We start from the raw sequence: 22,853 nt of genomic DNA on the forward strand, positions 1-22,853 counted from the left end.
GAAGGGTTTGCTGTTTCTGTTTTGGTGTGTATTGGGGGTTGCTGGGGAAGAAGATAAAGGGTAAGTGGCAATGAACTGAAATAGAAAGAAAAAGAGGATGTTGTGGGTCTGATTTGCCCATGCACCTAACACTCTGAGTGCCTCCAAACCCCTTAGTGACACCTCTGTTTACATTTTCATTTGTTTAAGACTGCACCCAGGTGATATGAGGACTGCCTGGGCATCTGATGGAAAAAATCAAGCAGTCAGAATCATGATGGTCTTCCAGAGCAGTGAGGACAAACTGAAAACCAGAAGTAAACCTTCAAAAACACAAGGAGATTTCATATGTGTTTATTTATGGCTTCATAATCTCATGCTAAAGTCTTGATTTGGAGGAAAACTGTACTAAGCCATGCTTCTGAAATTTGATTTCTTTTTCATACCCTATGTGCCGGTATTTGACAATCAGTATGTCAGATGTAGCCTGCCTGAAAATCTTTCTGTTCTCCCAAAACATATGAGGAATCCTCCATCTCACTCTTAAAACATTACCACTCTTAAAAAAAATCCAAAATCAACCTCAACCAAACAATCAAAACTACAAAATGCTAGGGAAATATTTCTGTATTTAAATATTTAAATTATATCAGAAGGCAATCATATACTCACAATTAGATGAAAATACTTAATACATATTTTGATGGGGCGATAGTAGATGCTTAGAGCTTTTTAACTTCTTTACATTTGTTGTCTCCAGACAGGTTTAAATGGTCATTCAAATTCTAGTTTTGCAAGTTTTTTCAAATCCAGCAAATCAAACTGAACATACCTCTGTGTCCTCACCAAATATCCCATGCCCCAGTGTCATTTTTCAGGCATGGAGAATGTAATTTTTGCAAAGCTAGTAAAAATGAAACATTTTAGCTAGATGGCCTTTGATTTACAGTATCAGGTTACTGGTTATTTTCAAGTTAGGACTTGCTTTATTATTTCTACCTTGGTTACTACGATTCTTAAAGTTCAGGAAAACAGCAACCCTTGTTCTTTACTATCACTTTGTGACAGTTCATCTGATCTTCTGTCTCACAAAGCATATCTGCCTAACACAACTCAGCAAATTACTGGCACAGAAACCATGTCTGAACATTCTCATTGTGCATTTTTGGCACGCTTCCTTTCAGAATTTCAACAAAAATCTTTTCTCTCTTCTGAAGCCATTACCGTAAAGTTGTCTCCATGCAAAGAATAAAATCTATGATCTCTAGAAAAACAACAAAGGTTTATCTTTGCTCTCCATTCAAATCTCTTTTCCAAATATCTTTGATTCCACTAAGAATTCTGCTATGTTCAGTACTGTGTAACTCATACTATGGAAATACATTTCAGCAAATATTGATTGACCATGCTAACTACTAATTTTCACGCATATTTTCTGGCAGACTTGCATGTGAGAGTAAGTCATTAACCCCTAGCCTTTCTGTTGAAGATGCTGGTCTTGCAGAATCTTCAGAAATCTTGTTACTTATTTAAAACAGAGTTGGGGCCAATAAATCAGCTTGAATGGTTTCAAATCCTATAGCAGACAGTCCAGTTGAATTATTTTTTTTTTTAATAAAAAAAAAAAGGAGTTAATTCTGCCAGAAGTTATGGTCAAATTTAGGGTCAAATTGCAGGAATAATTCTATGATAATATTCCATGGCCTATCTAATGACTGGTGACCATCAGTCTACTACTAAAAGCTCAAAGCAAGCTAAGTGTATTGCAAATTGAGAACTATCACTCTATTTGGTGTGGTTTCTCTTGGTGAAATCAGAAAAGATTGAAAGTTTCTAATTGCATTGCTGGTAGCGATCAGATGTGTTTGAAAATAAATATGAAATTTTCCCAAAGATTAGATGGCAATATGTTGAATATCAATCTGTATTATTTCCACATGCAAAATTTGAAGGACCACTTGATAGACAGATGAGCTGTCCCATGCCCAGCAGTACAGTTATGACCTTCTTCCAGGCCAGCGTGAGTTTTACACATTCTTTCAAGGCATATGTTCAGAAAAATGAAATCAAGTCAGATCCTATTAGATTTTTAAATAGTACTTCCTTTGATAAATTTGTGGTCTATACTACTAATTTCTGTGGCTTCAAGCCAAGGAAATCTTACACCAGAAAAATATGAATGGTGAAGAATGTATCAATGTGGAGATCACTCTGAATAGTAGCTAAAACTATGTCAAGAAACATATTTACAATGTATTGTTAGCTCTAGTGATTACAAATGAAAACCCATTCTAAAGAACTATGGGCTAAATCATACCTAGAAACTTCCAAATACAAACAACAACAAAAAAAGCTTTATGCGTCTCCTGCAATTGGATTCATCAAGGGAGTATTATTTTTATCTAAGACAGAAAATGCCACATTTCTATGTCATTTTCTCTGAAAACAGTCCATCAGTTTTTCTAGCCACAAAGCTAGAACCACATGGTTACTATGGCAATCCCTGCAGGCGGTGCTGCCCCGTGGGTTTGAGTTCAGAGCAGCATTTCACAGGGAATTTGAGTGCCTGGCCAGCTGTAACTCATTGAGAGAGGCAGAACCACGACTGCTAGAATTACAGCTGGGTTTTTTTGAGCTGTCTTTCATTTCTAAATGAAGGGAACAGCTGTGTGTTTTCACAGGGCATTTTGAACTTCTCAAACCACCTTTTGCTCTCGTACAAACACAGGCAAGGGAAACTGAAGCTGAACACAGCTCTCATAAGCCATGATTTCTCTCCTGATCTCTGAGATAATGTTTCTTGTGTCAGGTCCTGCTTTGTCAGCTGTGTTATCTTAAACTGCTGCAAATTGAGGGAAGGCTGTCCTGCAGTCTATATGAGGCAAGATACTCCTTATGATTGCACAAGACAAATTGGATTTTGGGGCAGTATATTAGTCACTCCTGCACCATACTGACTCCAGGAACTGGGGATTCGACTCCCTTCCAGCTCCCCATTGGGAAGAAAGTGCTTGTTCCCCTTCTGTGTGTATATTGGTTTTGTAATATATTTATTTGTTCAGACCTTTTAGCCTCCACCAGAAAATCCAAGTGCTTCATAATGATTTTGGCAGACAATTCAACCGGCAAAACAGGCAAACACCTGCAACACACGTTCAGATCCTTAGCTTCTACTTTTTAGCAAAGCATTTGCCCAGCAGCAAGCAGAACGCTGCATTTCACTGGCCTGTACCCTGGCACTGGGTCCAGGTGGGGATGGGCTACGTTCAAATGAATTATTAGGCATGGCTCAATAACTGTTAGAAGAAACTCCTTACAGGGCTCCCTAGGAGAAAGTGTATGGGTTGACATGAAAGTAAAAAGGGGAGGTACCAGCTCTCTAAGGGATGAATCAAGCTGTGTGACTGCCCCACAGTGAGGTGGCAGCTGAAAACTATCTGCTGTACATTAGAACGGGGTTGGGAAAGCAGGACTAGCAAAAACTGCAGGAAGGGTTTGGCTTGGGTAGCTCTCCTGGGGGACACCATGGTCACCAGTATTGCATTTTGGCTCTTCTGACTCTTCAGCCTGGAAATATGTCACTAACAACAATAATGATGCCCTAGAGGCCACAGCTGTTCACTTGTCTTTGGAGGAGCAAAGCAAAAGGGCATGACCCGTGACACAGAAAAGCTCATTACCAGAACTGGAGCAGGGGCCTAAGGACTGAGCTGACTGGAGAACGAGGTTTCCTCTACTTGGAAGAAATAAAGATCTATAAAAAATGGGGAAAATAAACTTGGAATGTATTCCATTTGGACATACTTGAGGTAGGGACAATTTTCTAGCCGACTGCCTTGTCAAGCTTACTCTGTCTTGCAAAAGTGACCCTTTCAGACTGGTAGTGAGACTCCATCTGTTCAGTTTTCCTGGCAGAAAACTAGGGGGTGGGGAGCAGTGAGGTGGGTGGGGAGGGATTGTTAGGGCAAAATATCAGTATTCTCCTGGAGAGTGTTATTTCTATGAAAAGGCATAGTTTTTTTTGGTTTTCTTTTCTTTTGAATCAGGAAAAACATTGCAGAGGAAAAGCCCATGCCTAATAATCTCTGGAAAAAAGCTGCTTATATACCAGTTAGTCATAACACAGTCTTGATCAAGAGGTCATAGTCTTCAAAACCAAACTTTCAGTTTTATATCAGGGGAAAATCTATCCTATGAATACTGACAGTTCTCTTTCATTGTACTGTAAATAATACTGTCATCAGATGTCATGAAATTATCATAATAATGAGCAATTATATTAATAATTGTCTCCAACTGAGTCCTGAAACAAATTATTTGCTGTCAGAAAACCTTTATACAGGGACCAGCAGCAAGTCCTGGGCTGTATTTGCAGAACTCAGGAAAGGAGGCGTTGCCTTGGATCAGACCAACAGAGCCATGAGTGTCCCACCCATGCTCAGAGCCTCTAGGGCAGTCTGACACACACAAGTATCCCTTTCCGCTTAGAAGTGGGAAAGCTGATATGGGATTGTTTGGTCTAAACACCAGAGGCAGTGATTACACGTTTCTGAATAGCTCTTCCTGAAAGGAAATGAAAGGAAAAGAAATTCTGGAAAGGAAATTTTGATGGCATTGCCACAAATATATTACCAGAAAACAAAAAGAAGCAAAAAACAGACAATATAATCCCCATGCAAGTAACAGAATGCACTCTCAAGAGAGATCACCATTAATGGTTAAAACAAGAATTAACACAAACAAAAATAATTAATTTCCAAGCAGCACATTTCCTTCCAGAAGGGTAGAGTGCAAACTTAAGAACCTGCAGGTCTGTCAGCCAGAGGAAAATCCAAACAAATTAAAGCTCCAGGATGTGGCCCAATGTGCTAACTGAGCACCACAATGACATTGTTTCACAGAAACAAAGGCAGTTTAAGACTTTGAGTGACTGATTTCATGGAGCCTTGACACATCTGCACAAACAGGAGAATAAAATAATATTGTTTTTGTGCTTGGATGATGAGAAGAGTTTGCAATTGCCACTAGAAAAAGGCCCTCCTTAAGAACTCATTCTAATAAATATTTTAATATGAATATTTAAATATGTTTATGCCCTAGATGACTATGATAAAAGTCCTCGCTCTCACCACCATACACACCTTTCTTGTCTCCACACAATGACACACTTTCACTAATGAACCATTTTATTCCATAGTACAATGGAATTTGACATCAGGCATCACTTAGACATGGAGGCATACTAGTTAATCTTGCTGGGATTTATCTAACATATGGAAATAAATAAATGTCTATTTTTTAATAGCAAGACTTTTATCTGAGTCTATGTTTTGTCTTGTAACCTGAGCCTGAAATAATTGGAGCCCTTTGAAAATTTTGAGCAATGTTGAAGTCCACGTTACACTGGAGTGATTTTTTAAAAAACAGTTTTTCACCTCTTGCATTAGCACTTCCTTCTCAAAGAAAACAAAGATTTTTAACTACAGTCATATCTGCTCATTCCTGTCTTTCTAGGGAAGGTTTATTTCTTGAAATTATATGAAACAAGTATTTTGTTAGTGGTTAATGAATTATAAGAATGTAATCTATGCAGGGTGTATCTTTGGATTAAATTTTAAAATTGTTTTAGATACAGGAGCAGGAAATAACTGCTGCTGAAGAAAGTAATGGCTAGGAGACATCTACCTAGTCAGTACATCCCAAAATCTGCACTCAAAACCTTATTTTTGCAGCATGTTGTTCTAAATCTCCAAAGCTCTATTGGGAAGGCACCTCCTCCTAATCCCCATGCTGTGGTGGACAGAATCCAGATGGGTCCCTAAAGTGTCTCTGCAGCTTTTGCTGACCAAGGGACTGCCTGGGGATCCACGCCTTTATGGCAGTGGGATCACATTCCTGGTGATGAGGCTGTTGCTATTTTGGTAGAGTGACTGATGTCCTCAAAGCAGAAATTGAGGCGGCTCCTCTGCAGCGAGGATCCACTCATGGCGGAGGGAACAGGACTGCTTTTGAGCTTGGGACAATAATATTTCCAAAGTTACTCTTCAGCAAAACTCTGTGTAAAAAGTTCCCTACAACGGGAGAGGCTGTGCCTGAGGGGGTGGAGAAGTGTGCCTGCTCTGAAAAACCCAGGGTAGCCGGAGCAGTTTGCAGCACTGCTGGCTTGTGCCCAGGGCTGTGCTTTGCCAGCCCAGATGAACTGAACTGTAAGTGCAAGGAATATCACACGGACACCTAAAAGGGCCAGAGAGGGCAGGAAGGGCTCTGGGAATTCCCCCTTTTTTGAGAAAATTTGTATCATACTTATGTATGGACACTAGGGAGAGTTGCAGCTTGGTCTCAGCAAATGGAGACATAAAAAAAAGGGGGAAAAAAACCTCTTAGGCTTTCAGGCTGGCTTGTGGGAACAGTGCAGTGGGTGCACATGACCTTCCACATAGTCCAGTGTGGTTTTTTTTCTGAGCTGTCTGGAGTCTTCCCTTTGATGAGGGGAATCTTTGACTGATTGAAATGGAGTTTCTCCAGCCACAATGTAACTTTTTTATTGCCTGTGCTGAGTGTAATAAGCAGAGAGTCTCACAGGTAATGGCCAGGCTTTCCAGCAAAATCTAGACTACAGAAGAAGAACAAAGGAAACAAGAATCCAGCTGCAACTAGATGAGTCCCAAATACTTTTTATCCAACAAGGGCCATGCACACTACCATCATGTGGTGGTATTTCACAGGCATTTCATTGTACCATGATTTTTTTCTGAAGGAACAGGCTAAGTCACATTGCTATGAGCTGGCAGGGTGTGGAAAATGCCAAGTCCGTGAAGGTCTGACTCATTTTGTGCATCCAAAAGATGAGTCTGTGCTGGCTTCTCTTGTGCTTCTTGTCATCTGAGGTTTCTGTAGGCACCAGGCAACCCTGTCATCACTACAGATTTAGCTGTTGTGAGGGGTCGGGGGTTTTGTGTGCGTTTGTAATTTTGCTTCCATGTAAGCTTTCAAACAGCAAAGCCAAAGTGTACTTTGACTCTGGCAATGCAGGCAATTAGAAAAACAAAAAATTGGAGATCTGAGCTGGTCTTGTTTAGGATGGACAGCTTTTTGGCCTGACACTCTCCTTTTAAACATCCAGATGTCTCATTGAAAATCAGTTCATGGGCTAAGATTTCGTTATATACCAATGGTGAAGCCTGGCACCATTGGTATATATGGAAACATGAGGAGAATTGTCACTTTTATCCTTACAGTCTTACACTGAAGGATTTCTTGTGGAGGCCCATAATCCCCTGAAGGAATTCAGCGATGTTCTGTTGTGCTGCCAGCTTGCACGATAATATGCAAATGGATACCACGGCAATGTGGCCAGCAGGCTGTGATTTGATGTCTGGGTACAGGACCTGGGTGGGTATATTTCATACATCATCTGCTTCTCCAGGGAGATGTACTACCAGTGACATTTTGTAAATCAATGCATGGCCATAAGAAAAGCCATTCCATGTGCTTGAAGAATTCCTGCAGCACTTTAGAAAGACACACTCATAAATAAAATGTAATAATGATAATATCCTAATATAGTTTAAGCATATTTACTAATTGCAAGAGGGAGTAAAACTAGAAACTGGGTAAGATATTTTTATGTTAAGCTAATAAAAAAAGAGGATGACCAGATGAGTGTAAGCGACAATTATCTAATGCAGTATTCCCAGATGGAGAAAAAGGATATTATAGTACATCCCTGGAATGCTACTGTGGTTTAAAAAAAAAAAAAAGGGAGGTGGGGGGAGGGGAAAGATATATCCTGCTGCTACCAGCAGGAAATGAAACTATTCTCAGGAGCAGATGCCATATTAATTACTGTATTCATTCAATAATAGTCCTCATATAATCGTGCAATGGTATTTTAACCCCTTTGAGCCCAGTCATTGAAAGAGTCTGGGCTGCTTAAACACACTGGCAGTAAGCAAGAAAGGCAGTGCTCTGGTCCAAAGTGGAACTCTGCCCTGGCCTGCAGCAGAAGAAAGGTATTTGTTGTTACCAGGCAATTGTTTGCCCTCATAGGATGTTCTTTTGTATTAACCCAATCACAATTCTAACATTGACAGTAGATGCAGAGACCAAAGGAGTGAAACTTTGACAAAGAGCTCTGAAACTTGTCTTGCTGCCTGACACAATTTTACTATCTGCTTATCAGACTGCTGGCATCTTGCAAAAGGCTGGGCAAGGTCTGCCCTTGTCCTGGTTCTGGCCAGGACAGGGTTAATTTTTTGCAGTAGGTGGGAGGGGGCATAGCCAGGACACGGGGGTTGTTCTGTACCACCTCACTTAATTGCCAGGGGCAGGTTTCAGGGCCAGGAAGAAGGGGCTCCTTCTGGCCTAGAAAACCAGGTAGAGGGAGCTGTCTGGTATTGTCTGTTACAGTTTGGGGTCTTTTTTGCCTGCATAAATAATTTCTTTTCTCATACTCTCTGTCATTAGTATTGTTGCTGATACTGTTAATTTTCTTATGTCAACTCTTGATCTTTGCCTTTTGTGCCTCCAGTTGGAAAGGGAAAGGGGAGCAGTGCATAGCTTTTGTGGGAGTACTAAATTGGAGAATATAATTCCTAATCCTGTAATTAATAAAAGCAGATGCTAAACAGACTGAACATCAAGGGACAGTAGTACTTTCTCAGCAGAAGAACATAGAGGTACATTGTCACTGAAAGACAGAATGATCAGTGGTTTTCAAATAATACTTGTATAAGGAAGGAGTATATGTCAGTTCTACAGCAGGACTCTGATCTTCATGGCAAAAACATGATATTCCTCCTACTTTGCCTCCCCAGAGATTATGTTCTGCCATACCAAATAAGAAGATAATTCATGATTAAGGATGGGGAGTAAAATATATGCTTGCTCAGCTAATAATCTGATGAATATAGAGGAAAGAATGACATTTCTATGTCATTGCCTGCAATATCTCACTAGTTACAGCCCCGTGACTCCTCTAGAAAGACTAATGTCAGGTTATTTAGCCAAGGCACAGCAAGCAATATAAGTTAAAGACCATCCAATCTAGTTACAGTTAGTGTAACATCACCAGTAAACATTCTGCTATTTGATATGTCTTGTATCTTATTATTGTCACTTCTACACATGTCTTTATCAGAAGCAATAATCTCATATTCTTGCAAATTCACTGCAAAACTCCTTCTGACATGTCACACATCCTATGAGCATTACTAGTGATGAGCCAACATCCTCTGACAGGACATGAAACACTGCACAGTGCTCATTTGCTGGGTAAGTGCTCATATGAGATCCATCCTAGAGACTGACATAATAAAAAACTGCAATTTTGCTTCCCTCCCACATTGCCCCTTCTCAGTTTCTGGCACCTACATACAGAGGCAGAGACTTGCCCCCAGGTCAGAGGAACAGAGTTTTTTCCTTCATACTTGACACGGGTATAAATAGTTGCATATGCTAAAGTGATGGAGATGCAGGTCTTGCCCAGACCAGACCAAGCTGGAGTCACCCAATGCTCCCTGCAGAAAGAGAATGCTGCTCACCATGAGTAACACCTGCCAGCTGGTGGAATGGTGGCCTAGCTGACAAGAAGCCTCCCATGATCAAAGGAGAAAAGGAAATAGGTAACACAATACACAGCTGACTTCTCATTGTACAGTTGTAACTGAATTTCAGTCTAGAAGAACCATGCACTGTATTTGTACTCCCTGGACAGCTGACTATATTTTTCCTGCCCTTAATGTCAAACAGTTATTTGCTCTATGGCATGATAATATCTTTGGTAACTGAAAATCACTAGGAATACCCATGTGTAGAAATTTTTGGTTTTGACATTACACATATAACTTCTGACTCACATGTGGACTAAGCTAGGGAGCAAATAGCTAATTAACTCTGTATATCTGACTGAATTAGTCATGAGGCAAAATGCTCTTTTTATGTGGGTTACAGTCAGTGTCAGTCATAATTAAACACAAGGCTGAAGAACAAGCCCTTTTCCAGTATAAAGACTGGGACCAAAAGCATTTTGTTCAGCAAGCAAGGGTCAGCAGTACTCAGGAAAACAGCTTGCTCAGTCTAGCCGTCCCCACACTACCAAGCACGATGATTTTCCCCTTCAGAATTCAGCAAGATTTCAAAAAAAAATTAGAGCTTTAGTTTGAGACTAAATAAATATGCTCACATGTCCATAAATCTATTTCTCATGCTAACTTTTAAAAACAGCTTTACTACTTCAGGGTTTTTTTTGCAACTGCCATTTCTTGACAGTAGTTTGCTAAGGCAGGTCATGCCTCTGCCATAACACCTCTCCAACATTTAGTCTTGTCCTTGCATCAAATACCACTTTTCCTTACTCCTTCTGCCCCTACAGCTGTGATCATCAGCTAATCCAACCTAACAGCTAACTCTTGTTCTTCCTGTCCACAGCCTCCCAGCAAGCAGGAGGAAATATTGTCACCGAGCCTGCCATCTGCTAGCTGCCATGTAGCAGCATGCTGCTACTGTCAGAGCTGCCACAGAGCTAAGAAGACAGAGTGTTGCTGTCTGCTGTAAGTGCCTGAGGAGGGAGAGCTGCTGTCACAAACCCAAAAAGCTCCCAGGGAAAAGAGCATTTGATCAGCACCAGTGGCCACTGTGCTTCATGAGCGTAGCTACATGGAAAGTGTCTGAGCAGCAGGTTCCCATTTCCTTCAAGAAAATCGTGAGGGACTCTGGTGTATGGTCCCTGCAACACCTACTTAGACTACAGTGAACAGCTTTATGTCTCTGTTACACTCAGCAAGAGCATCAGATCTTTCCCCTCTCAAACCTCGCTGAAATAAAGGGATCTCAAAACTGACATGTGGCAGAAAAGTAATTTATTTTAGCTGAATGGCTATGAGGTTTCTTTTAATTATCTTTTTTTCCTATTTGCAGCTGTGTCAGACTCCACATGGATTTCAAACAGAAAAGTCCTAAATATCTGCAGTCTTCTTCGAAAGTGAACTGTACGCTTGTTGCAGATGATTCCCCCTTTCCCCTACACCACAGCACATTCCCAGCCTTGCCAATATGTTGCCCTTTCGCAAGATGCAGGGTGGGAGCAAACACTATTCAATTCCCTGGCTGGTTCAACCTCATTCTCTTTTTACACTATGGCACATATTTGTGCAGCATGCAACAACCAAATGAGAACATCTTTTCCAAGTGGTATTTCTTAATGGCATTTGGAGAAAGACTTGTAAGTAACGTTACATGAATTGTGAATAAAAGGCTCCTTAACACACTTCCATGACTTTATTTTTCCCTTGTTTTTTCTTTTTTGTACCTCTTTCAGTCTGTATTTTCTTTGATTGAAAGCACTGAAAAACTGTTAAGCAAAGAGTGCTCCTGTCTCCTCACTCTCTCCTATGTTTTATTTCTGTTCTTTTAAGTGCCTTGGATCAGGTCCTTGCCCTTGGCACTATTCCTCCACCCTTGACTTATATCTACAATAGTGAATCTGGCAAGTTTCTTGCTCCTCACAGGCTGGCTACTGTGTGCAGGGTTCCTGCTTTCCATGGGTCAAGGCTTTAGGCATCTTGAGACTAGCACTGGCCTCTCCACTTGGCTCCAATGTTTCTTTTTCAGCCTCCTCACAAAAACAGGGCTTAATAGCTAGTTCTCAATACAGTGCTCCCTTGTTTATTTTCTTCATATGTCTATTCTTCCTTCCCATTCCTAGTCACAAAGACAAGAAAGCTGGAAGAACATCACTTTTGCCAATTTACTACCAATTTTGAGCTGTGAAAGCTGCCATAGTAACGAGGTAAAGGGAGTGAGGGAGGACATTTACAAGGAACAGATCAAGCCATCAACTGGTCTGTTGCTGAACCTTCTGCAATACCTGGGTGTAAATATCCCCAGAAATACAGGTATTAGTCCATAGTCCTCTCCGTGGCTGCAAGTAGTGTTCTCTAAGATTTCTCTACATTTCAGTTCCTCTTGTGCAAAAACCTAAGTAGAGCACAGGGGCTGCATGCTGGCATCCTGTACAGGGGTGAGATCTGAAGGATGAATTAGTCCAGCAAAACAGCAAAATTGTAGTCAGGAGATTATAATCCACAGTATAGAGTGATCATGACTACCCTCTATATTCTACAGTACTAAGTACAAAATTGAGAGAAAGTAACTTTTCAGTTTTCCCAGAAAATTTTGAGAAAACTTTTTTTATCCTTAAAATATTTTTTTGAGGAAATTAAAATAAAGGGTACTTGGCTTTAGATTGAATCTATGGTTTCATTTGCCTAAAAATGTCACATTTTGTTTGCGGGCACATTCATTTTCTTTTAGTCCCTTTAAAGGTGCAGAATAATTATGTAAAGAATAAACAAGAGACACAGGAGCACTCCCTTTAAAAATGTAGACATTTATCAAAGTTTTTGAACATTCCTCATTCCTTCTCAGATAAAAACAAGAGGAAAATAACTGAGCTCACTGCCTTTTTGCAAACCATTTACTAATCTCAGGATTCCCCCTTCTTTGCATGAAGCTGGAATCACAACATCTCACTTTCCCCATAAAAGCCAGTGCATCTAATCTAAGGTGGAAGTTAGACTGCAGCAACCCAGGCACCTGCAGAGTCATTCTTCCTCTCAGAGGCACATACCTCTCTTAAGGTAGCAATGCTTCACCCCCTAGATAGTTTGGATTTATCACTTGAGCTTTAATGGTTAAATTTAGATAAAATAAATTTTCCCTTGTTCTTCTGTAATCTTATTATTTTTCTTTATTGTTAAAGACTTGATTTTTCTTGTTTCTAGAATCTGGGCACATACCTTCAAGAAGTCACGATCACAGTCAGATCCATCTTCTAAATCAAAGGCTGTGAAGCTATAGTTGAGAGTGTTCCCCTTGGTGGTTTGGATAGTCCAGTTGCAGTGCTCATTTAATGGGTAATTATTTGGATAATTTAAACTTTCCAATATGCCATGGCTCTGATTAACAGTCAGCACTTCATGGCAAACTGAAACAAAAAGTGGTAATAGGTTATTTTTGTTCAATGTTATTAATCCAATATCTCAAAAATTACTAATTGAAGTTACTGATAGCATTACAATGTGAGAAATATTTTTTTCAGATTAGAGAAGCCATCCAGAAAGAGAAAGGTGACCGCTTGAAGAACATATTGTATATGTTTCAACCAAAACTCCAGCTATTCAAACTTGCATCTTTCAGCATTATTATGACCTTCTTTTCTGACACTTGCAGACCCATCGGTACATATTTTTGAACATACATATTTTTGGGCAGTCTTCTTTAAGTCTAAATACATGCGTATTCATTAAAGACATTTTCTTTTTTTTTTTTTTTTTTAACTAATCACAGAAATGTACCTTGTCATTTGAAACAATTTGTTGACAAACATCTATTTGTCAACAAATATTGACAAATGGATAAAAGTGCTTTATTTCTATTAACTAGGAAGAAATTATGATCCCTGGCTAAAACAACTAATGGAAAGTACACTACTAGTATTGGGCTTTCTAGCCCCAGGAAAAGAATGTGATAATGAAATTTTTCATGAAGTAGCCATAATTTTCGTTGTGAGACATTCAATAGCATCCTATCATAAGAACTGGACACTCACCTGGAATAATAAGAGCTTTCCTTGAAGTGCAGAGAAAAAGAAAATAAACTAAACTAGATAAAGAACAAAATTACAGTTATGGCATTAAGTCAGTGAGTCTCATTTTCCTGTATCCACCTTTCCCTAAAGACAAAAATTATCAATGTGGGCAATCCCTTGTCTGGAGAGAGCACATAATGTGTACTGGGAGCAGAGCAGTGTAATTAATGCACAGGGAAGTGGGCAGGAGACAGGGAGCAGACCAGGCTGTTTGGTTTGTGCAGCAAATCTGCAGTGTTTGAACAGCAGAAATAGCTGAGATTCACTTGCATAACTTTTCTATTGTCTGCCACCACAGAGAGTACACCTACCTCCTGCACCGTTTTTTTATTCTATCCAAACGATTTAAATGTCTGTGTTTTCAGTATTTCAAAATGCTTGGGATACAGCTGAAGGTCAGGGTCAGGTGGAGTAGAGTAGAGCTTGCCTGCAAAACTACTCTGAAGCATATGATATGACTTTTTGAAAGGGCAGGATGAAGAGCACAAAACGGGTTTTGAAGAATGCAAGACAGGTAAAATTTGCTACCCCCTGCCACCAGGATTTTATTAGAAACATATCAGGTACACAGTTGCCTTTGAATGGTAACTTGATACCATGTTTTCCTTTGCAACATTTTCCAATTAATCATTAAATTTCTTTCATGTACATGTAAATGTATCTGGTATCTAAGCGTCCTTATTTTACAATATACTGCCTACATAATTTTAGCTTTTGGGCAAGCCATTAAAAGCTTTCTCTGATGCATCTTCAGGAATTAAATATGAATGTAAATCACATTATCTGATAGCTCAGGTTCTACATCTGAGTGCTTTGAAAGTGCTCTTTCTGTTTAATTAATGAAAGGCAGGGAGAACCTTTTCTAATATATCCTCTTGACTTTGCAGTCTGAAAAGTACATGGTAGTGATATCTGTAAGGAATGAGCCAAGGCTTCCTCCCTCTTCTAATTACTGCATGTGTCACACATGGATTAATAGCTCTGTTTTTTTGTAATCCATTTACTATTGTCCAAACCCAGGACAACTTCACATCTGTAAACCTACAACAATCCTTGTCACTTGGGCATGTCATATTTAGAGGACACAAAGATGCTTGTAAATCACTTTGTATGTGATGAAATTACACATTTTCCAATGTGCATTTAACCGTAAAAAAATGCTAAGTGTATAAAGAGAAAAGTAAACGCCAGGACTATAGAAAATTAAACACCAGGACTATATTCAGATTATGACTGGGAATAAAATAACTTTGTCATGTGTCGTCTTATATTTTTCTCCAAATGCTATTGTTCTGATATTTCTGGGGTAGTACTGTTTTACAAAAACATGTTTGCAAGAAAAGTATTACCCTTACCACAAGATACTAAAAAATTAAGCTTTTTAGAATGTTCCCAATGGCTAAATTATCCCAAACACCCAAAATAATGCAGTCTGGTTGACAGAAACTCAATTATCCTTTGTCATCCTTCCTCAAAAGCAGCTCTAAGATCAGAGAATCTTGCTGTACCTGCCTTCTCTTTTAAAAAATCAGGAGCCTGAACGAGCAGAAGAGCAAGAACAGTCAAATCTTCCCTGTTATGAACTTCCTGCACTTGTTATTCTGAGTAAATCTGGAGTGGTAAGTGCTACTGGTGCAGGTAATAGAAACAGAACCACCTTACTAGCTTTCTCCTAAGGAGGAGATAATCTCCATCACAGGTAAATGGGCAGATAATTTTTAGGTCTCTGTGTTCTGTAACTGTAGCAGAATAGAAAATCTGGGTTGTTGGTATGCTCTGTAGATTTTACTGTGCTGATAAATATGTAATATCATGGGCTGCAAGCAGCTTCACAGACAACATGAGCTGTGGAAACATCTCCTCTCCCTTTACTTACCCTGTTTGTATTTGGCTAAGAAACCTCCACCTTGCAGACTGTTGTCTGTCCTTAGTTTTATGTACACGCTGTCTCCACTGGAATGGATGGTTTGTGGTATCTGATCCCCACAAAATTTACCTAGCTGTTTAGCATTGCTGCTGTTGCCATCATATATCTAAAACAAAACAAAACAAAACAAAACAAAACAAAACAAAACAAAACAAAAAAGAAAAATGAAAAGATAATAAAGCTGATGACATTACTATTCTGATTAATTTCCCCCTGACAAATGTCTGCTTTGGGAAATGTTACTGGGTATACAAGAGGTTAAAGTCCATTTCTGCTCAGAGGAAGCCTGGCAGGCATTTCAGAAACAAGTAAAAACAGGAAGCCAGTAACTGAATACTAGTGGGTTTTTAGGGGCTTAGTCACCAAGAGGGGAACACTGCACTCCATTTCAATTTCATTAGAAATATTCAAATAATTTATGCAACAATTCAAATATGAAATTTGGTATTAACAATATGGTTACTGACAATGTTGTGCTTTGTTCCACGTAATTTACTAAGAAAGCATACTAAGGCCTTGGTTCAAAACACAGAAAATTTAAAAGACACAGGCAGATTCTTGTTTCTAACTATTAAATTATTTCTATCTAGACATAAATCCTTTTCTTACCAGCAGCTACACAGACACTGCTGCCTTACCTCTCATGGCTCCATGAGATGAAGGGAGCACATCAACATGAGCTTTCCTATTCTGAGTCTGTTCACTTAGGACCATTTGAAAACCAAGGCCCTGTATTTTTCCTGGCCTTTGTACTCAGCATACTCATCTGCCCCCTGTGGAGCAAAGTGTTCCAGGGCACCTACCGCAAGGTAATCAAAGCTGCACTTCTGGTGATGCTCTAGATGGAACTGCTCAAACTGGATTTCAAATGGACTTCCTCGGTTCCCTTTGAGCAGCCAGTAGCACTCTGAGTTGTGGTAATATGGCATAGGGTAGTTGGGAGACATGAAGATGCCAGAAGCTGCTACGAAAGTCCCACCACAACCTGAAAATAGCAGAGAAAGCAAAGCAACATTTAACAACTAGAGGAGGGGAGAATTAAACCTGGCGTGTGCGATTCTTACTACTGACCTCCTTCACATGCCCTGAGCATCCTCAGTAATGCCCCAAAAATCTGCATCCAGCCATTAATGTTGTAAGCAGAAGAAAGCCCATAGCAAGTAGAAGTATTACCTTTCTAATTTGAAGGGTGCTTCTGATAGAGAAGTATTAGAAATTAGAAGCCTCTTCATTATATTCTTAATTATTGCTTTCTTAAAAATAAGAGGAAATTGAAGTTACTTTATATTTAGGGAATAGTATGCACTTTTCTGTGGTAAAAGAGAAAGCCCAAGGATCAGGAAATATCTTTGTTCTTAACAACATGCATACATGTCAACATATAATTAGCAGACAGACTTTAGAATATTGAAAGCAGAAAAATTGAGGAGACAAAGGTGAGAAATTAAATACAAATATCAAAAATAAGATGTGTAAAATAGTTCTATACTTCATGCAGTCATTTTACCTGCTGAGGTACCATCCCACTCTGCTGAAAATCCCTTTCTTGTGCCAAAGATGTCACTTACAAACTTTATCCACAGCTTGTTACCATGAGAGATTATAACAGGAGGCAGGTCTGTACCACAGTATTTTCCAAGAGGAGGAGAAGTTTCATAGCCTCCATCTCTAAAATGGTAAAGAAGAAAAACCTTTGGTCAAAGAGAGATACTATGAGAAATGCTAGCAAATCAAAAATCTTGTGATTCTTTCAGGCGTAGGAAAGACTAATCCTGGCTCTTCAGCAGAAATACTGCTACCAAATATTGAGTCTTGCTACTTGCAGTAATAAGCCCCGCCACAACCACCTGCTTGCTGGGTACGTCACTCTCTCATCTCAGCAGCCTGAGTGTGTCAACACAATGACAAGCTTGAAAAGTGTCTCAGGTAGATTCTCTATATTCTACAAGGTGACAATCATTGGGGCAACCAAAGGTAATCTTTGGATTTGAAGTAGTAATTTTTTCACTCCTCACTCTTTAGCCTGGCAGAAACCTAGATGAGCTAACTTATTTTAAAAAACCATGTTTATTTGCCACCTTTCAAATGGGAATTCATTCCTGAATTCATTTCGCTGATGTGATGCATGTTTTGAAATATTTTCTTAGTCTTCAGAATTGGTTCTACAACCACTTATTTTCCTGTTTTTAAATTAAGTAATATTTCCAGTAACATTTTTTTTTTCATACTGTAGTGAAGATTCACAGCTAATGTTCTGTTTTGCCTCCTGCATGTCTTATGGGAATAAAAAAGAGGGTGGCAACCTGCTTATCAATTGCTTCCTGACCTTGTCTTTAAGCACTTTCATACTACAATCAACCTACAGATCAGTAGAACAATAACAAATAATTTATACCTATATATGGTATGATCTCCCTATGATGCTTTTTAAGTGGACAGTATTGCCTTCAATTGCATATTCACAGGTTTACAGCTGCTTTTGAGAAAAATTTCTACTTAGCCTTTGCAACTCTGTTTTCTTGTCATCCTCCTAGCTTAAACTGCTTGCTACTGTCTCATGTTACTGGCAGTTGAAGAAATGGGCCAGAACCTCCCCTCACTTGCATCTTGGCTTCTGCAGCTGTGGTCAGATGAACAATGTTCTTAGTTGATTGAATGCAGTTTATCAGAGGACACCTTAGGACAAGAAATGAGAGTGGCACTTCACCTAAGACTTGTGTAGCTACCCCCTTTAACAATATCAGGTTTGAAGAGGCATGCTAAAAATCCAGTTATGGCAGTAGCAATGTGCTGAGTTGCACTTAGAATGTTCCGTCCATATCTTAGAAGCTGTTTAACACTGCTGAACTCTTCACAGTGAAAACTGAGTTAGATTTATGCTATAAATAAGTGTTTTCAGTTCCTAAGGAGAAAAAGTGGAAAAAAATCACTTTTGGGCCACCCCAAATTAAACTGTTAATTGTTAAAATAAAGTTAGATTGAACTTAATCTCAGATTGTTTTTCTAAAAAGAAAAAAAAATGAAATGCTTTACTTAGAAAATATTGGGAAAGCTTTTCAGGTTTTCATAACTTTCTTGGATTGCTATGCACAGCTGAAAAAACCCAGCTAATTCAGATGGAATTCAGAATCTCAATACTTCAGCAAGCAGATTTTTGTTTGTTTTTTAAAAGAAGATACTATTTACCAAGGAATAATAACCCATACAGAATATCTGGTATAACATTCAGGATGAGCTTTATCATGGTGCCCAGTGAGGTAATGGAAACTCTTAGCATGCTCAGACTGAAAAAACACACTGCATTCTTCAGATATGGTTCACTCAGAGAGCTGGCTCATGAGGACACGAATGGGTGCACCAACAACACAAATTGCAAATCCATCTGCAGCCACGCAGCAGAAAGGATATGCACTTGGTGCTGCTGTACTGTGAGCAGGTAACCCTCCTGCAAATATTCCTTTCTTCTATTTGTCTCTGTCCTGTAAAATTTCCTAGAAATCACTAGGTTAGTATCCTAAGTTTAATGGTGATGCCAGTATAGAAAAATATAGCAGATTATTTACATGCTCCTCTTGTTATCTTCTAGAGTAGCTGCTGTCTAAAGACTATAAACATAAAACAGAATATAGAATGTAGAATGTAGAATGTAGAATATAGAATGTAGAATGTAGAATGTAGAATGTAGAATGTAGAATGTAGAATGTAGAATGTAGAATGTAGAATATAGAATATAGAATAGTTTGGGTTGGAAGGGGCATTTAAGGGTCATCTATGCCGCCCAACTCTGAAAGGAACAGGGACATTTTCAAATAGATCAGGTTGCTCAGAGCCTCACTCAGCCTGACCTTGAACATTTCCAGGGATGAGGCATCAGTTACTTCTGTGGTCAACCTGTTCCACTGCCTTACTATCCTCACTGTAAAAAGCTTCTTCTGACTAATCCAAACTCTCTCAGCCTGTCTTCATGTAAGAGTGCTCCAGCCCTCTGATTGTCTTCATGGTCCTCCTTTGAACTTGCTCCAAGGTCCGTGTCCTTATGCTGGGGGCCCCAGAGCTGGATGCAGCATTCCAGGTGGGAATTCTCACCAAGGCAGAGCAGAGGGGCAGAATCACCTCCCTTGGCCTGTTGCCCATGCTGTTTTTGATGCAGCCTTGGATGCAGCTGGCTTTCTGGGCTGCAAGGGCACATTGCCATATCCTCTGATTTTTTTTATCCACCAGAGCCCTCACTACTCTCACCTCACCTCTCCCCTGGGTTGCTCTTGATCTGTTCACTCCCCAGCCTGTATTGACAGAGAGTTGCTCCAAACCAGGAGCGGGACCTTGTACTTGGCCTTGTTGAAGTTCATAAGGTTCACATGGGCCAATTGGTCAAGCTTATCTAGGTCCCTCTGGATGCCATTGTGACCTTCAGTTGTGTCAGCTGCACCACTCAGCTTGATGTCACCTGCAAACTTGCTGAGGGTGCACTTGATCCCATTATCTATGTCATTGATGAAGATATTAAATAATTCTGATCCCACAACAAACCCCTGAGGGATCACTTGTCAGACAACTCATAGGCACATCAAGCCATTGACCACTACTCTCTGGATGTGACAATCCAATCAATTCCTCATCTTCCAAACCATCCACCCATCCAATCTATCTCTCTCCAATTTAGTGAGAAGAATGTTGTGGAGGACTGTGTCAAAAGCTTTACAGAAGTCCACACAGATGACATCCTGTAGTTTCTCTTTCATCCACTGATGTAGTCATTCCATCACAGAAGGCCACTGGGTTGGTCAAGAATGCCCTTGGTGAAGTTATGCTGGCTGTCTCCTGTCTTCCATGTGCCTTAGCAGAGCTTCCAGGAGAATCTATTCCATGTTATTCCCAGGCACAGAGGTGACGCAGACAGGTCAGTAGTTCCCAGGTCCTCTTTTCAACCCTTTTTAAAAATGAGTACAATGTTTCCCCTTTTCCACTCACCTGGAACTTCATCTGTCTGCCATGACTTTACAAATACCATTGAGAATACATCACAAAACAGACAATAAAACTCCTCGTTTCTGCACTAAGGAAAGCAACCCAAATACAGTGCATGAAAATACAGTCCACATACTCCACTTGCTCTCAGAACTGGAATTTATCAAGTGGGAAAGCTGACAACAGAGCAGGATGAGAGGAGGAAAAAGTAGCCTTTGAAGCTCTCTGGTTAAGTCCTTTTCTCACACTGACAGCAAGGTGCATAGTTAAGAATAAAGATTCTGAACATGCTTAAGTGGGTTTGGACAACATACAAGTCAGTACGAAGGACAAGAGAAATAATTAGCCTTGCCTGATTTCTACATAATCCTCTGTGCAGCGTTTGTTCCCTTCCAAGGTGAAGTCGGTGAAGCTCAGCACGATGTGTCTGTTTATTCCCACTGTGATGGTGTAGGTGCACTCAGTCCGGACAGGGTAGTTATTGGGGTAGTTTGGAGATGTTAGAATGCCAGTGTCAGAAGTGTAGTTGTGCGAGCAAACTTAATATGAAAAGAAACAAAGATGAATTAATGTCATATGTCTGCTAAATTAACAGGAAATTTCTATTTTCAACAGGCAGAGGAGCAAACATCCTGTGATCCTGTGCATTATAACTCTTCCTGGACAGATCTTACTGCTGAATGTCAACAGTATAAACTAAAACCAGAATCCAGCTCTTTCATGGAATTTCTTACATTTGAGTTGATTTGTTCAATTTTTACCGGAACACTGTGTCTGTAATAAATAGGCAACATAGAAGCAGTTTCACCTGTCTAGATGGCTTTGTCCTAAAGCCCAAGTAAGCAGAGAATGGCAACTGAAAGGGGTGTCTTGCTGAACACGATAGGCAGGATTCCTGAATTTCTGAAAAGCAGTGGTGATGGAAACTAAATATAGTTTCAAGCTATGAGGAGAAGCTGCATTGTTTTCAAGCATTCTCCATGGTCAAACCTGTTAGAAAGGATTTTATATCTGAATATATTTTCCCATTTTCTGGTCTATAAGGGATAATAAGTTAAAAAGTGGTATAATCCCCAGAATTTGTGCACACAAGAGTTTTACTTAAGGTCTTACATTTAAATGAACTTTTTTTTTTTTTTTTTTGTGAGCAATGTATGAGCTGGGAAGAAGAAAATAGTGTGAACTAATACTGAGGTAGAATCTAAGCAATAATTAAAAAGAAGCTGTTTACAAAGCACAGACATAAAGTCTAAGAATAAAAATATTTGCTATAAAATAGTATGTAACTTTGTTTGGAAAGAAGAATTGTTGTCCACTAGTTGATCACAGTCAATGAGTAAAGTTTGGGCTATGGCTACAAAATGGGCAAGAAGAAATGTGAACTGTGCCAGGTGTTTTCAGGCAAAACAGGAAATCCTGATGCCACTGCACAAGGCAATGGTGACATGTCACCTGGAAAAATATGGATAACCATGGGCACTGATGTTCTGAAAATCAAATGAGAACAAGTAGGACAGAGATTGTGGAGATAGCAGGAAATTAGCAAGAGACACTAGAAGAGCTTAACTTGTTTGGCTTAGCAAGTGCAGATAAACATCCAGAAGCATGAAGAAAGGAAAAATAGAACACATTCTCAATGACAGGACTAATTCAGAAGTTTAAAAATGTCCATGAGTACAGACCTGTAGAAATTTTTATTAGGAATTAAGTTTCTAGAGCAATGATCCACTCAGTATAACAGATGCAGAAAGAAGAAAGCATTTCACTGGTTCTTAAGATACAGTTTGATTAATTTAAGGAAGGGGCCACATTATGTAGCTTTAAAAAAAAAAAAAAAAAAAAGACACAGGGAGAAAAAAGGGGGAGTGACATAAAATCGTGGACTGGATTTGATGATCCTGGGGATTCATTCTGGTCCTCCACTTCCCCATTTCAGGTCCTACAGGTTGCAAATATAAGAAATTAAATAGTTCCTACCAAATAGACAGGTTTAGACTAATTACAAATAGAACTGAGAGAACAAGCAAAAGAATAATTTAAGCTGGTTGACACAGATATCTGAGATCTGCTTTCTAACACAGCACAGCTGCAGTGTAGCAATATTTATGCTTAAGTCTTTAATTGCATAACAATTTAGGGGGGAGGGATGGAGCTAAACTTCAGGCTCTTCATGTCTAAGGCAGGTCATTTCCATGTCTATTCTCTAGCCATTCTAACTACTAAAACACTTTTGTTTTTAATGGTGTATTTTTAATAGTGGTTTTTTTTTTTTGCATTCTGGGTCACCTGGAAGGCCTCTGTTGCAAACATTTTCTGTGGGATAAATACACC

General features: G+C 39.5%; 1 protein-coding gene across 2 annotated transcripts in view; it reads right to left on the reverse strand.

Moving 5' to 3' along the window:
• CUBN (cubilin) overlaps positions 1-22,853 on the reverse strand; it is a 142,671-nt gene that overhangs the window by 85,404 nt on the left and 34,414 nt on the right. For both annotated transcript variants that reach the window (XM_068212150.1, XM_068212159.1), the window contains exons 23-27: positions 20,875-21,061; positions 17,062-17,222; positions 16,358-16,539; positions 15,504-15,660; positions 12,777-12,964 (exon numbers count right to left, since the gene is read on the reverse strand). In XM_068212150.1, the coding sequence (XP_068068251.1) occupies positions 12,777-12,964; positions 15,504-15,660; positions 16,358-16,539; positions 17,062-17,222; positions 20,875-21,061 (875 nt within the window). The remainder of the gene's footprint in view (positions 1-12,776; positions 12,965-15,503; positions 15,661-16,357; positions 16,540-17,061; positions 17,223-20,874; positions 21,062-22,853) is intronic.

Source organism: Anomalospiza imberbis, chromosome 1 (assembly GCF_031753505.1).
Source record: "Anomalospiza imberbis isolate Cuckoo-Finch-1a 21T00152 chromosome 1, ASM3175350v1, whole genome shotgun sequence".
Lineage (NCBI taxonomy): Eukaryota > Metazoa > Chordata > Aves > Passeriformes > Viduidae > Anomalospiza > Anomalospiza imberbis.